This window comes from Microcebus murinus, chromosome 12 (genome assembly GCF_040939455.1).
Source record: "Microcebus murinus isolate Inina chromosome 12, M.murinus_Inina_mat1.0, whole genome shotgun sequence".
Lineage (NCBI taxonomy): Eukaryota > Metazoa > Chordata > Mammalia > Primates > Cheirogaleidae > Microcebus > Microcebus murinus.
Window position 1 is genome coordinate 83,289,779 of NC_134115.1, and position 13,690 is coordinate 83,303,468.

At 36.3% G+C, this 13,690-nt stretch overlaps 1 protein-coding gene across 4 annotated transcripts in view; it reads right to left on the minus strand.

Moving 5' to 3' along the window:
* DENND1A (DENN domain containing 1A) overlaps window positions 1-13,690 on the minus strand; it is a 493,327-nt gene that overhangs the window by 438,538 nt on the left and 41,099 nt on the right. For all 4 annotated transcript variants that reach the window (XM_012771853.2, XM_012771851.2, XM_012771850.3 and 1 more), the window contains exon 2: window positions 13,256-13,326. In XM_012771853.2, coding sequence (XP_012627307.2) covers window positions 13,256-13,326 — 71 coding nt within the window. The remainder of the gene's footprint in view (window positions 1-13,255; window positions 13,327-13,690) is intronic.

The following is a 13,690-nucleotide window of genomic DNA, read 5'->3' on the forward strand; positions in this document are numbered from 1 at the left end:
TACCAAAGATTTGGCCACAAAAGTCCAGAAACTTGACAATATGATTTATTTGTCTTATTTGAAAAGGGGTTGCATTTATAGGCATAATAATAGGGAACTAGTTGATCAAACTATAAAACTCTGATGCAACCATCAGAAATTGATGAAAATGTTCATGATAAACACTTAGGTCTTACTTTTTCTCATTTAAACCATACACCAACTACAACTATGTGAAATGGTAATATTCGAAACTTAAAAGTGAAGGTGGGGGAGGACGGAAAGGGCATTTATTGAAACCTTAAAATCTGTACCCCCATAATATGCCAAAATAAATAAATAAATAAATAAAACCATACAATACGTGAAACAAAAAAGTGAAGGTGATGGGATGATTATAGTCTACCTTTTCTCAAACTTTCTGTAATATGTTGTCTTTTGAAAAGCATTTTTAGCATGGTAATAAGTGCCATGAAAATGAGAAAATTCTGGCCTATGGCCCTACTTAGAGGACTGTGACAACTACAGAAAACATTTCTATGCATAGCCAAGGCATAGTGTCCAGTTTGCTTACTTTGAATTACAAAATTTATGATCCCCAAGGAAATTAGGATGGCACTACAAGGACCAAAACACAAAGTAGGAAGTACTTAAACTCCTCACCAACTTCTAGGAGGAATGAGATTAGGGCACAAGCTACACTCAGAGTCGATTCAAATGTAAATGCTCTGCTTCCTCTCAAACAATGATAAACTCTCTCAGAGTTAATAGTTTCTCCCTAAGAGATTCATCTCTCTTTTCAACTTAGAGGTATGTTTTGGAGAAAAGGAAGAAACACATGGTGGGGCTTAGAGCAAAACCTTTTAAATTCTTTGTCATAAAAGCTGCAGAGTAAACTACATTTCCTTTACTAATCCTTCGAACACTTGTTAAACTCGAGTGTGCTGACAAATTTGCCACTGCAATCACATTTTGGTTTCTAACAAGTTAAAAAAAATACTTTGGTTGTACTAAATTGTATTACCATCTTCCTTGAACACCAAGTGAGAATTTATGCTGCCTTCGCAAACTGTTGAAAGAGGCACTCCCTAGGGAGAAATAACTTTTGGCACATTGCATAGCAAAGCTAAAGTTACAGAAGCAGGCTAAAATATCTCTTTCACCACACACATATTTTCTTTCCTTCCTTCTCTCTCTCTTCACCCAACACTTAAACATACAATGTCCTCTAGAAGAAGCTGAGTATGGGCATACAAACTGCCGTAGAAGGCCCCGACTTTAAGTTCAGAGTCTGCAAAACTTTTAAATTAAGATTTGAATTAATATGAGGGGGTTTTTTTAGGTATCTTTCCCATGTTGTTGGAACTATATTAACAAAACTCAGTATTGCTTCACCCAAAAAACCCCAGAAAATCATTATCAAGAGTCACAAAGACTCTACAGTCCCCCCAGCTATGAAAAATAATATAGCTGTCCTTTTGTGTCAAGAGGCTGAAAGAATGGAAAATAATTTGATGTGACAGGAAAAGAAAGAAAACTAACTAGGCAGTAGTATTTTATTATACTTAATCTTCACAGCAACCGTAGAAGATAAATATTATCAAACTTAGTTTGCAAATGAGGAAACTCAACAAAAAAGATGAATAACTTCCCCAAGGTCAGATTGCTATAAGTTGCAGAGCTATAATTAAGACCCAAGTCCAAATTTCTTCCCACTACACCCACTGCTTCTGCTAGAGAAGAGGGTGGAGAAACAGCTTTTAGTGACACAAATTCCCATGATGCCAGACCACCAGGCAGTTTCCCAGGGGTGGCAGAAAAAGTCTAAAATGTAAAAAGTGTGGGCTGCCGCCGAGGTCTGGGGTAAATGCCCCATTGTACTCTGGGAAGTCTGATGGACACTTACTAAATGGAGAGGAAAAGGCATTCCTCGCCTACTGAGACGAACGTGAGCGTGCCTTCCTTTAAACTTTTCATCCTAAGCACATCTGCTCATAGAAAAGGCAGAATAACACCTTCCAGAAAAATTGCTCAAGAGAAAACTACGACAGAATTCTTGCCTCAAACATAAATACCCTCCCCCAGATGTACCCACAGATTTCCATTAAAAAACAGAATATAGCAAATCCAGCAGCCATTCTACTCAATCAACAATAAAACTGCAGAGATTAATTAAAATACCAAGGTTCTCTGCAATAAGTTGGAATTGTGCCAACTCATTTATTGGTCCAACAAACATGTACCAGTCACTCTTCTAGGTGCTGGGGTCACATCAATGAACCAAGTCAGCGAAGATCTCTGCCCTCATGAAGTTGATATTCTTTGGCTGAGCGTGATTGCACAGGGTCCCTTCAAGCTTATTAGAATCTGACTGAAAGTCATACTTTTGATTAACAAAAAGAAAAATAAATATCCCTCCAAGGCTTTGCAAATGCTTTTCCTTCTGCTGGAATATCCTCTTCCCATCCCCAGCACTTATCACACTTGCGATAAATATTGATGAATGGATTAACTGTGGTTTTTTTTTTAATCTTTCAAAACAAAAAGAGGACAATGTAGCAATAGTCAGCTCTAAATCTCAACTTAAATTGGGTCTAGACCTGAGCTTTGATCCTGCAGCAGGCCCAGAAAAGCCTAAATAAAACTCGAGTCAACTCAATCCCATTCAGCAAACACAAGAAAAATTAGGTCCGCTTGTTCCAGGGTCCACCCCAGGGATTAAGAACTTTTTAAAAGCCTAAACTGGACTTGCTAGGGCTGTCCAAGGTAAGAAAGAAACCTAAAGAAGCCTCCCCAAAGGTTTGGGGCCTGGAACTGCCTTAGGAGTGGTCCCAACGCCCTGCTATCAAGTGTACAGAACGAAAGAGCCCACAATAGGATCAGGTGACATTCCCCAGTTCAGACTCGCAGTGATCCTCAATTTCTAGTTTGAAGGATGAAAACAAACAAACCCAACTTATTTTTTTTAATGGTAGTTCAAACTGAGAGGTACTCTGTGCCATGTCCTGTGCATGATTCTTTAAATTTTTTTCCCCTTTTACCCTCACAACACTATGAGATATTACCATCATCATCCCCACTTTACAGTTTAGGGAACTAAAACAAGAAGAGAGATTAAGCAATTTGCCCAAAATCATACAGGATGTGTCCTACAGGGGAGCACCCCAATTTGAATCCAGATAACCTGACGCTAGGAACCATGCTCTCAACCATATTTCACTAATTATATTTTGGGAGGCTTAGGGGTGGGGGCTTAGCTGATTTTTATACTTCATTGAGGGCCATGATAAAAATATTTTTCATTTCAGCCTTTGTAGAAAATCTTTCCCAAATACTTTTGTCAATTTTCCTTTCAGAGTACAACCTAAAAAACTAATGGAAATATCTTTTTATATTCAAGACTCCAATTCCATCATTCTGAATATCTGTGATCATTACTGCTGGGGATAAAAAACTGGGCTAAATATACACTAACAATAGACTATATTCTAGAAATGGGCTGTTTTAATAAATCTCTGATACTAGCTTACTTTTCTCAGCATCTGGCTCTTCTCACAAGTAGACAGTTTAAGTAAAAACTGTGGTAAATGAAGATTGATCATTGGGTTCTTATTAAATTTTAAATGTAACACATGAGTGCAGGAAAAATAAAGATAGGTTGATCATTTTAAATTTTTCATGTGCCTAAAGTGTGTTTTTTTGGGAACAATTCAAAATCAATCTTACATTTTCTGAAAAAGAAAATTGGTCAGTTCAGGCAGTTTTCTTTTCATAAAGTTTTCATATCATTGATATAATAATAACTACTATTATTGTAATATTTGAATACTTTCAAAAAGGAATTTAAATAAATCCTATCAGAAAGAAGATTTCATCTCACTATCACAACTGCAGAAAGTTTTGTTGTTTGGCTTTGGTTTGGAATTTGGGGTTTTTATGTTTTTAACTTAAGGATGATGTTAAATTAAGTCACCACAAAAATGCCTACTTTGTACTACTTCCTGTGTTAGGCATTTTAATACATATTATCTTTCATTTATAAAACAACCTGCCAAGTAGATAGGAGTGCCATTTAAACAATGGGCAAACTAGAACTTAGTTTAAATAACTTTCCCAAGACCAAACAATGAGTGGCAGAAGAAATCTGAACTTAAATCTGATTTCAAAGCCTCGACTTTCCATTACATTGTTTTTATTACAAATTATCCAAGAAAATATTTAATGACATTGTTATAATCTAGCAAATTATCTGCATCTATTTTCTCCTCAAATAAGGCTTCGTGATAGCAAAAATTCTAATGCCTAAGAACACATTAAAGGTAAGAAAATTGTCTTTAAATCAAGCAATTTATTAAAGTCTCCTGCTGGGCAAAGCGAGCTCATAGTGGTATCTTTAGTAAAGTTTTCTTTTTCTAATGAAAGCCTTTGAGCAGACTGCATATTTTCAATGTAACATAAAGAAGGAAATGCAAAATGTGTTGTGAAATAATACCAAAAGAAGTTCAAAAGCTAGAATGCAACTTCCTAAAGATTTTTTTAAAAGGTCTTCTAAGCATTGAAAACATGAGGTCTAGTTCCTGTTTTATAGAGCTAGCACTCCACACAGTGTGCCACAGTCTAAAATGAATGCTCAAAGAAGAGGTGATTAAAGAATTAGACGTCATGGAGACTCCTGGGGATATCAGCCTTATATGGCAGTTTAAGAAACCTAAAGATTTACATTTTTAAGCATTGAAACTTTATCATTTTAGTTATAAATATTTCCAAACTAGATTATATATCTCACTGCTTTTTTGAAAAGCATATTTTGAGTACATTTTCTTAATGGCTGCAATGGACATTTGTTTTGGCTGCCATTCTCCCTGGTAATAATACCAGATTTTCCTCTGAGGAACACCCTGCCCCATTCTCAGGTTGTGGGATCCAGGTGGCAGTGAATAGTCCCCCCACATACACACTCGTTTATCCTCCAATCAACATCTCAGAGTCACCTACCAGGATTCATGGTCATTGGTTCATAGATGGGTAGATGACCCAAACAGGGCCTACCTACTATAACCAGCCCTTGGACTAAGGCTCAAAATACTACAAGACATTCTTTATCTATTTGGGTGGCTAAATTGATAGAATATAAGCTTGGATTTGTTAGTAACCATCTTTGCCATCATAGAGGGAGCACCTACCCAGAGATGAACCCAGCACAGAAGACAAAGAACCAAGAGATACAGCAAATCTCTGAAAACCTCAGTAGAAGACCTAGATCCAGCAGAAACCAATGCCAGTTTTACCACTAGACTTCTCAGTGTCGAGAGCCAATGAATTCCCCTTTTTGTTCAAATCAGATTTATTGATAGTTGGGTTTCTGCCACTTCCGATGAAAAGGATCCTGACGAATACAATGATTTAATGTCATCAACATGATCAGTGACCGTGCTGAGCAATATAACACAGGGAAATCCTCAGGGCATACTAAAGCACTTACAGCATTAGCTAAGGGCTTTTCCATAAATAAAGAACTTAAGTTTTAATAGACGGACTCTGAGAAATCTACTTTGTCTATTTATTTTCAGTTTCTATTCTTCGGCTATGTTAAATTGAAAACAGTTGCAGAATAGCAGAGTTCTAGACAAACACAAACTCCTGCCTTAAACAAAAATAATAATTTAAAATAACAACAGCTCTATTTATAAAGAACATTTCATGTGCTGTGCACTGAGCATTCCCATTTAATTCTTTGAACTGCATAAAGTATGTACTACTAGTGCCTCCATTTATACAGTTAAGAAAACGAGGTCCTGAGATTGTGATTTAAAAGATACTTTAAAAAAAAAATTCAACAAACTCATTACTCACATGGATTTTAAAATTTAGTAGATCAACGAATTCCTGGTCTACCTAGAAAGCCAAAGGCCTAATACTGTGAACCACCAATATAGCAAGAAGAACCACACTATCATGAATAAACAAATATTATGAATATATATAAACCTGTATATCATAACTTATGCCCAGATGGCCCCTAAATTGCACTGTTTAGGAACAAGAAGAAATCTGGAATCTGCTTCAAAGAAGCTTATACCTATATATAGGTATAAGCAACACATAATTTCTGCCCTCATGGAGCCCCATTTTTCTTACCAGTATAATTGGGATAATACTTCTTACTTCATTAGGTGGTGGACAAAAGCTTTATTATAATGAGCTCTCATTAGGCTCACCTCTAGTTTAAAGAAATAATCATTATTATAGCAATCTTGAGAAAAAGAGACAAGGTACATTATAAAATTCTCAAAGCTAGAACTACATTTTTTAAATCAGCTTAAACACTGAGATGAGGTTCCACATCTCTATCCCAAAAAAGGTATTTATCTAACTAGCATGTCAAGTACTTGGAGTCAGGAAAATTTACAAAAATGTTTTTAATAATCCATGTATTTTGAGTAAGTGGCAATTTGTCCAAACAACACAACTACCAGTACAGACCCTTAATATTCCATAAAATGGATTCACTTTTACTGGAAAAATGAAAGGAAAAAACAAAGAAAAAATAAAGAAAGAAAGAAAAGTTGAACTAATAAGGCTGAGCAAAAAAACAAACCCAAAAAAACAAAACAAACACAAGAATCCTTTGTATAGTTCATGAATAAAACTATATCTCCCCCCAATTTTCTGTACCGGCATGATTTCTCTTCCCCCACATTAACATTATCTGACTTTTCTAACCACTACATGTGCCAGTAACATTAACCAGTTATTTTTTGGAAGATGCCACAGGAATGAAATTAAAATGCTGATTCTACAATTTGGTGGTTGTCCAATCGGGACATGTTAACCTCTTTGAGCTCCAGTTTCCTCAAACATAAGACCCACTTCAGAGAGCTATTCAAGGTTTAAGAAAGTAATACTAAGCGAGGTCAGGAGTTCAAAACCAGCCTGAGCGAGACCCCGTCTCTACTATAAAAATAGAAAGAAATTAATTGGCCAACTAATATATATATATATATGAAATTAGCCGGGCATGGTGGCACATGCCTGTAGTCCCAGCAACTCGGGAGGCTGAGGCAGTAGGATTGCTTGAGCCCAGGAGTGTGAGGTTGCTGTGAGCTAGGCTGACGCCACGGCACTCACTCTAGCCTGGGCAAGAAAGCAAGACTCTGTCTCAAAAAAAAAAAAAAAAAAAAAAAAAGAAAAAAGAAAGTAATACTAAGAGAAGTGACTGGGACATAAGAAGGATTCAATAAAAAGTTGGCTATTTTATTACCATTATTCAAGCTTGCTGTGATTCACTGCCTTTACTGTTACTGAAAAGGAATAAGATGATGATTTAATATTTCAAGAATACTTTAATCTATAATAAAACTTGACTCTTAAAAGAACCCCCCCCAACACCACTCCTAAAGAGACAAACATAGTTTTAGTCAATTTTTTAAAAATGTTTAATAATACTGAGTATCCACTGTGACCACAGATATTCAGGCAAGGCTCCTAGACCACAATTACAGTCCTGTAAAATGAAAGCTGAAGTTTCAAATCTGGCTCTCAATACCTTAAGTTGGCAAAGACTCAGTTTTCTTCATGAGACTGCTAATACAGAAATGTGGATCTCTTTAAAAGAGATTTTAAGTAAAGATTTAAGGAAAGGTAACTGAAAAACTCAGCAACCAAAGCACCATGTCTTACAGATTCCTTTCACAGAGTTCCTACAACAGTTTCTCTACTTGACTATCCCCTTCTTTCTAAAAAGTGGCTACTGGGCTCATGCACTGAAAATCCTGGGAGTAGTGCAGACAGGGGGACACTGGTGTGCCAAATGGCCCTGAAGAACCTGATGCTGCCACTCTCCCAGTGCTAAGCGTCTGCCCAAAAAGAGTGCCCACAGCAGGCTCAGAGATGCCAGCTGTAATGAGACACTTGTGTTTGAAATGCATTCCAGAGTTTCTGCATGCCAGTACCATCTGATCATGGGACCTTGCAGGCTGATCTCTCTTGCAAGAGCACCCTCTTCTGAGACCTTTGGTCACACAGGCTGAATTCAGCTTTGGGAACTTTCACAACTTGAGGTGACTGTCTTGGTTCTCTGGGATCCCTATTTAAGGGTGGGTTTTTGAACAAATATATCAATTAGAGTGCACAAAATAGAATGTGGCAAAAAGTATTAAAAAAAATTAAGAACAAAGTAGATCAAAGATTTACTTAAAACAACCTAATTTCTTTTTAAAGCATTAAAATCACATACCTAAATGACAAGCATTATACACAAAGATGTTCACTGGCATCATTTACAACAAGAAAACCTTGGAAACAATCTAAAGACTTAATTATAAGTAAATATAGTACATAAACATGAGGTAATAATTCACAGCAACTAAAATGATTTTTATAAAGCTATATTAGTAATTTTAGAAAAAGCTTAACGATTAACTGAGGAGAGCAAGAAAAAAGTTTATGTATTTTATTTATTCATACACACTCTCTCTCTCACACACACACACACACACACACACACACACACACACAAAGACAAGGAAATAAACATACCAAAACATCAACAGTAGTTATTGAATGATGATTTTTCTCTTCTTTATAATTTTTCAAAAAATGTTAAGTTTTATACATACTCAAGAACTAATCAGAAAACAAGCTACTAAAAATTTAAAGATGAATGGAAAAAACACCAGGATAATCTGTCAATATGTATTAAATAACTTGAGAAAAATTTTAATACATATTTTTATTTACGAGAACATACCACAGTATAGGAAAAATTGTAAGAATGAAACTCCCACAGAAGTTTATAGAACAAAATGTATACTAAATCCTCCAATTAAAGATCCATAAAGTAGTTTCAGTGCTTTCTAACCCACCTTCTCACAGTGGGGAATTAATCCCTCTAGGGGGACGCAAACAAACTTCAAAGAGAAGATTATGCCCAGACACTAGTACTGTACAGTGTAAGGTTTATATCTAAGTTTGTTCAGATACTTTGGCATAGATCAGAGATGCAGATCCAAGGAACAAAGACTAAAGTAGATTCTTTGCAATCATTTAAAATGGCAAAAATAATACATTAAATATCAGAAAAAGGCAAGCATTACAAGTTTTATTAAAAACAAACAAGGCGGCTGTAGAAGCAGACAAAAGATACCTAAAATCAAATATTAAGTGACAGTGTATTCACTGGTAACACGTTAACTAGAAATTCTTATGAATTCTCAAAGTAAGTACCATGAGTTCGGTTTGTGCACCCAAATTTTATTTGCACAATCTTTGCAAAGTGTTCCATTCAGCGTTAGGGGTCTTAATACAATTTCTAAGTAGAACTGACAGATCACATGTCCCTTCCACAGATGTCATGAGATACTCTTCAGAGCACAGAATACATGAGGGGTAGTTTTCAACACATGTCTTCATTAGCACAGACATGAAAAGTAATCAATGGAAAAAAGAACTGTCCTTAAAGTTTAGTAATATTTCTTACTGGCCTATCTCACATCTGTCACCTTTTTATTAATACCATCAGGTAATTTTTTAGGTATGATATGAAGTACCCGATTACTTTATAAAATGTTTTAAGTAGAGGCATAGCATATTTTCGGAAGTCAGCTTTATTTAGTTTCCCGCTTTTTGAAAATCATGAAGAAGAATCAAATTTAAAGTTTAACTTTTCTGGATATTAATCATCTAACAGAAAACAAAAATCCTTGGTAGATTAAAGACCTACGTATGAAAGGCAAAACTATATCTCTCTTAGAAGAAAATACTGAAAAATAACTTTGTATCTGCAGGATAGGAAAATACTGATAAATTATATTGTTAATATATTCAAACAAAGAAGTTTTCATCAAAGATACCATTGAGTGAAAGACAAACCACAGAATGGAAGATATTCGCAAGACATATAACCAACTGGTTAATAACCATAATATATAAATAATTTCTCATAAACCATGAGGAAAAGGTAGAAAATTAAATTTAAAAAATGAGCAAGACACTTAAATAGGCACTTTACAAAAGGAGATATTCAAGAGGCCTATGAAAAGGTGCTCAAGCTCATTAGTCATCAAAAAAATGCAAAACCATCAGGTTGGCAAAAATCAAATTTAACTGTGTACTAAGGGTTCATGAAGTTGTAGATCAATAAGGACTACCACATACTGCAGGTGGGGGTGTGAACTAGCACAATCAATTTTGAAGGTTTGACATGACCCAATATTCAAGTATGTTATATATCCTATGGAAATGTATGTTTACATGCACCAGGATTCATGTATAAGAAAGATCACAGCAGCATTGCTGGTCATAGCCAAAAACTGCAAACAATTTCAAATGCTGTCAACAGTTGAATGGATAACTAAATTCTGATGTAATTCTATAGTATATTACACAGTGATAAAAAAATGAATGTAGTTCCATACAACTTGGAAGACTTGTGCAAACATAATCGAACAAAAAAGCAGCAAAACTACATACAGAATAATTTTGTTTCTATAAACAGAAACAGGCACAATGAAATTATGTTTTTCAAGGAAGTTTACTTATGTAGCAAAACTATGAAGAAAAACCAAGAAATGATTATCATAGAAGTCAGGATAGTAGTTACCTGTGAAGAAAGGGAGGGAGGGGCCTCTCGAGTGCTGGTCAAACCCACCTCTAACATTGACAGGGCCCAGGCAAGGGTACAAATAGAGACCCACACAGTTATGTCTAATATTTAAGTATTTGCAAGTTATAAAACAAGCTTACAAACTATTAAATATGTTCTATCCTCCTGTCATGAAGAATATACCTTCATAACTACCCAGAAGGCCAGATTCATACTGAGAATTTTTGGATTCCTTAGAACTCATGCAGAAAAGTGGTGGTACAGGGAAAACTGGCCACTGGCTCACTGCCCACTGACCCCTCCCCATCCCTCACTGCAAGGGACCTCACACACAGGCATGCAATTTACCTCACTCACAACCTCTACCCCATACCCTATTCCCCACCAACAGCTACACTTAGGGAACCCTTAGGCCTAGGGGTGTATTTACCAGCCACACAGTCTACCTTCAAGAGGATGGACCCCAGAGAAGAGACCCACACAGGCTCTGGAAATAAACTCAGAGCCATTTGGGTAAGCAATTCTGAGATCCTGGGTACGCAAAGCATGGTCTAGGATAGAAGGGTTAGGTTCCAAGTAGACATGTCTGGTACGCCCCAGAGACTCCTTGCTGTATGGGACTGGGCACTGTCAGACAACGGACATAGCAGAGGCCTCTAATGCACGGAGCCAGGGCGGCGGTCCCTCTTACCAGGACCAGTATTTCCTAGAACCAAGCAACATTGTATTTCTTAACCTGGATAGTGGTAAACATGGCTACACACTTTATAATTGTGTATTAAACTGCACATATAAGTTTTATGCAATTTTTTCACAAACAATCAGACAGATATCACATGCCTACTGATATTACACACTAAGGAAGACACGTATCACTTTTGAGGTACTTTGGCCAAAAATCCATAACCTGAATCTAATCATGAAGATACAATCAGACAGATAAAGATCCATGAAATTTCCACAAAACAAACCCAAATTCTTCAAAAACATGTCAAAATAGGCAAATAAAGGCTATAAAATTATTTCAGACTGAAAGAAACTAAATAGATACAGAAACTACATGGATTGCATGATCCTGGCCTGGATTCAGGGGAAACTGCTATAAAGGACACCATTGAAACAACAGTGACCAAATTTAAATGCAGACAATCAACATTATATTAATGTTAAATTTTCTGATTTTGATAACTATACTAGAAATAGATAAGAAACGTCCTTATCCTTAAGATATATACCCAGAAGTTTTTAGGGATGAACAAGGGTCATAATGTCTGCAACTTATTCTTTAATGATTCAGCAAAAATGTTGTGTGTGGGGTGGGGTGGTAATAAAGCAAATGCGGCAAAATGCCCTTCAAAACCCAATGGTCTCCATGCACAATAAAAAGTATAAATTAACTTGGATGTTAACTTTCTACTTCTAAGACAACTATAAATTGTATGTTTCACAGCCCTCATTAGATAATCCAGAAGTTGGAACACAGTTACCCACATTTGCTATTAAGGGAAATCCATTCAGGTAACAACTATTGGTGACATTGTGCAAAGTTCTGGTGACATGGAGAGATGTGTACAGTGTGGTCACTGCCCTCAAGAAGGCAACTTATCAAAGGGAAGAGGACTTGAAACAAGAATCCTGGCTATCCCACATGTAGCTATCTATATTCTCTTGGTATGTTATTTCACCTAAGACTCTATTTTCTCATAGGTATAATGGGAATGTGACTACTACCTTTAAAGGTTGTAATGTAAGGATTGTCGCCACAGGTGTCAGCATGTAGGATAGCAGAACAACAGGTACTCAATAAAAGGCAGCTATGTTCACAATTATTACAATCTAATTAAAATAACGAAACAGAGAGACTATGCCCAAGGTTGTAAAGCCAATTAATAGTGTAACTACCATTGGAACCCTGATTACTCCAAGTTTTCTAATCCAAGTATATTTACTCTCCCTAAACACCAAATAATATATGCAGGTGTTTGTGTGTGTGGACCAGGAGTCCTTAGCATATCCTTAAACAAAATGCATTACTCTCTTAAGGCACCAAGAAAAAGAACACCAGATCATAAGGTTATTTTTCTCATTAACCAAGAAAGATTTTAGGTCAGGAAGTGATATACGCTGCCTGTACAAGATATCCTAACCTTATGGAAGACTCTCTTGTCCAGGAATACATATCCAAATTAGTCCAAAAGTTAAGCCAGAGGAGGTGTTTTATTCAACCAATTTCCAACCTCCTTTTACCAGCAGACATAAAATTTACTAAATTAAGTCCATTTCAAACATCTCCTTCCAGTTTAGTGGCAGAGAATTCCCTTTATATTATTTTACATACTATAACCTAACTCTAAGCCTTCCTCATTAGCAAGGTGACAGTATTTCACACTAAATAGTTGACTTCCAGGCATCTGTGAAAGATGTAAACCAAGACCCAACAAATACAATAAACAAAGCCATACTTCAAGCCTGTTATGCTTGAACTCTTAATTCAAACTATTTTATCCTCCATTCTTCCCAGGATGATGTGGGCACAAATGAAAAGGAAAAGGCACTTACACATACTTAAAGATAAGTAACAGTTTCCTCATATTATTCATATGTTATCCCATGTGCATGGCTATCTAACACAATAAACAAACACGCCATATCATAATCAAACATGCAAAGTACCTGAAAGAGTGCCACCTGTCCTAGGATAGGCCACTTCAACATATACTTCAAACGTGGTCTCTGGATTTTGCCTACAAAAGAAACAGATCATGATTACTGACAAGGAACGAGGCAGCACGGAACACGTGGGCTGCAGTACAAGGCAGATCGTCATTAAAATCATTAGCTTCACAACTTAATCACCCTGTAACTTTGGACAAGTTACTCAACTTCTCTTAGCCACACCTTCCTAATCTACAAAATGAAAACACCTAGCCAAAAGAATTACTGTAAAACTTAAAGAAAACACACAGAAGTTGCCTAGGCACAATGTCTGGCACACAGTAGGCTAGCTATTACTGTGATTTCACAGAATGTCATATTTCCGATTTCCACAGCTGGATCTAAAAAGCCAGAGGCAGAATTTTGGGGAAACTCAGATTGAGGCAACTCCTT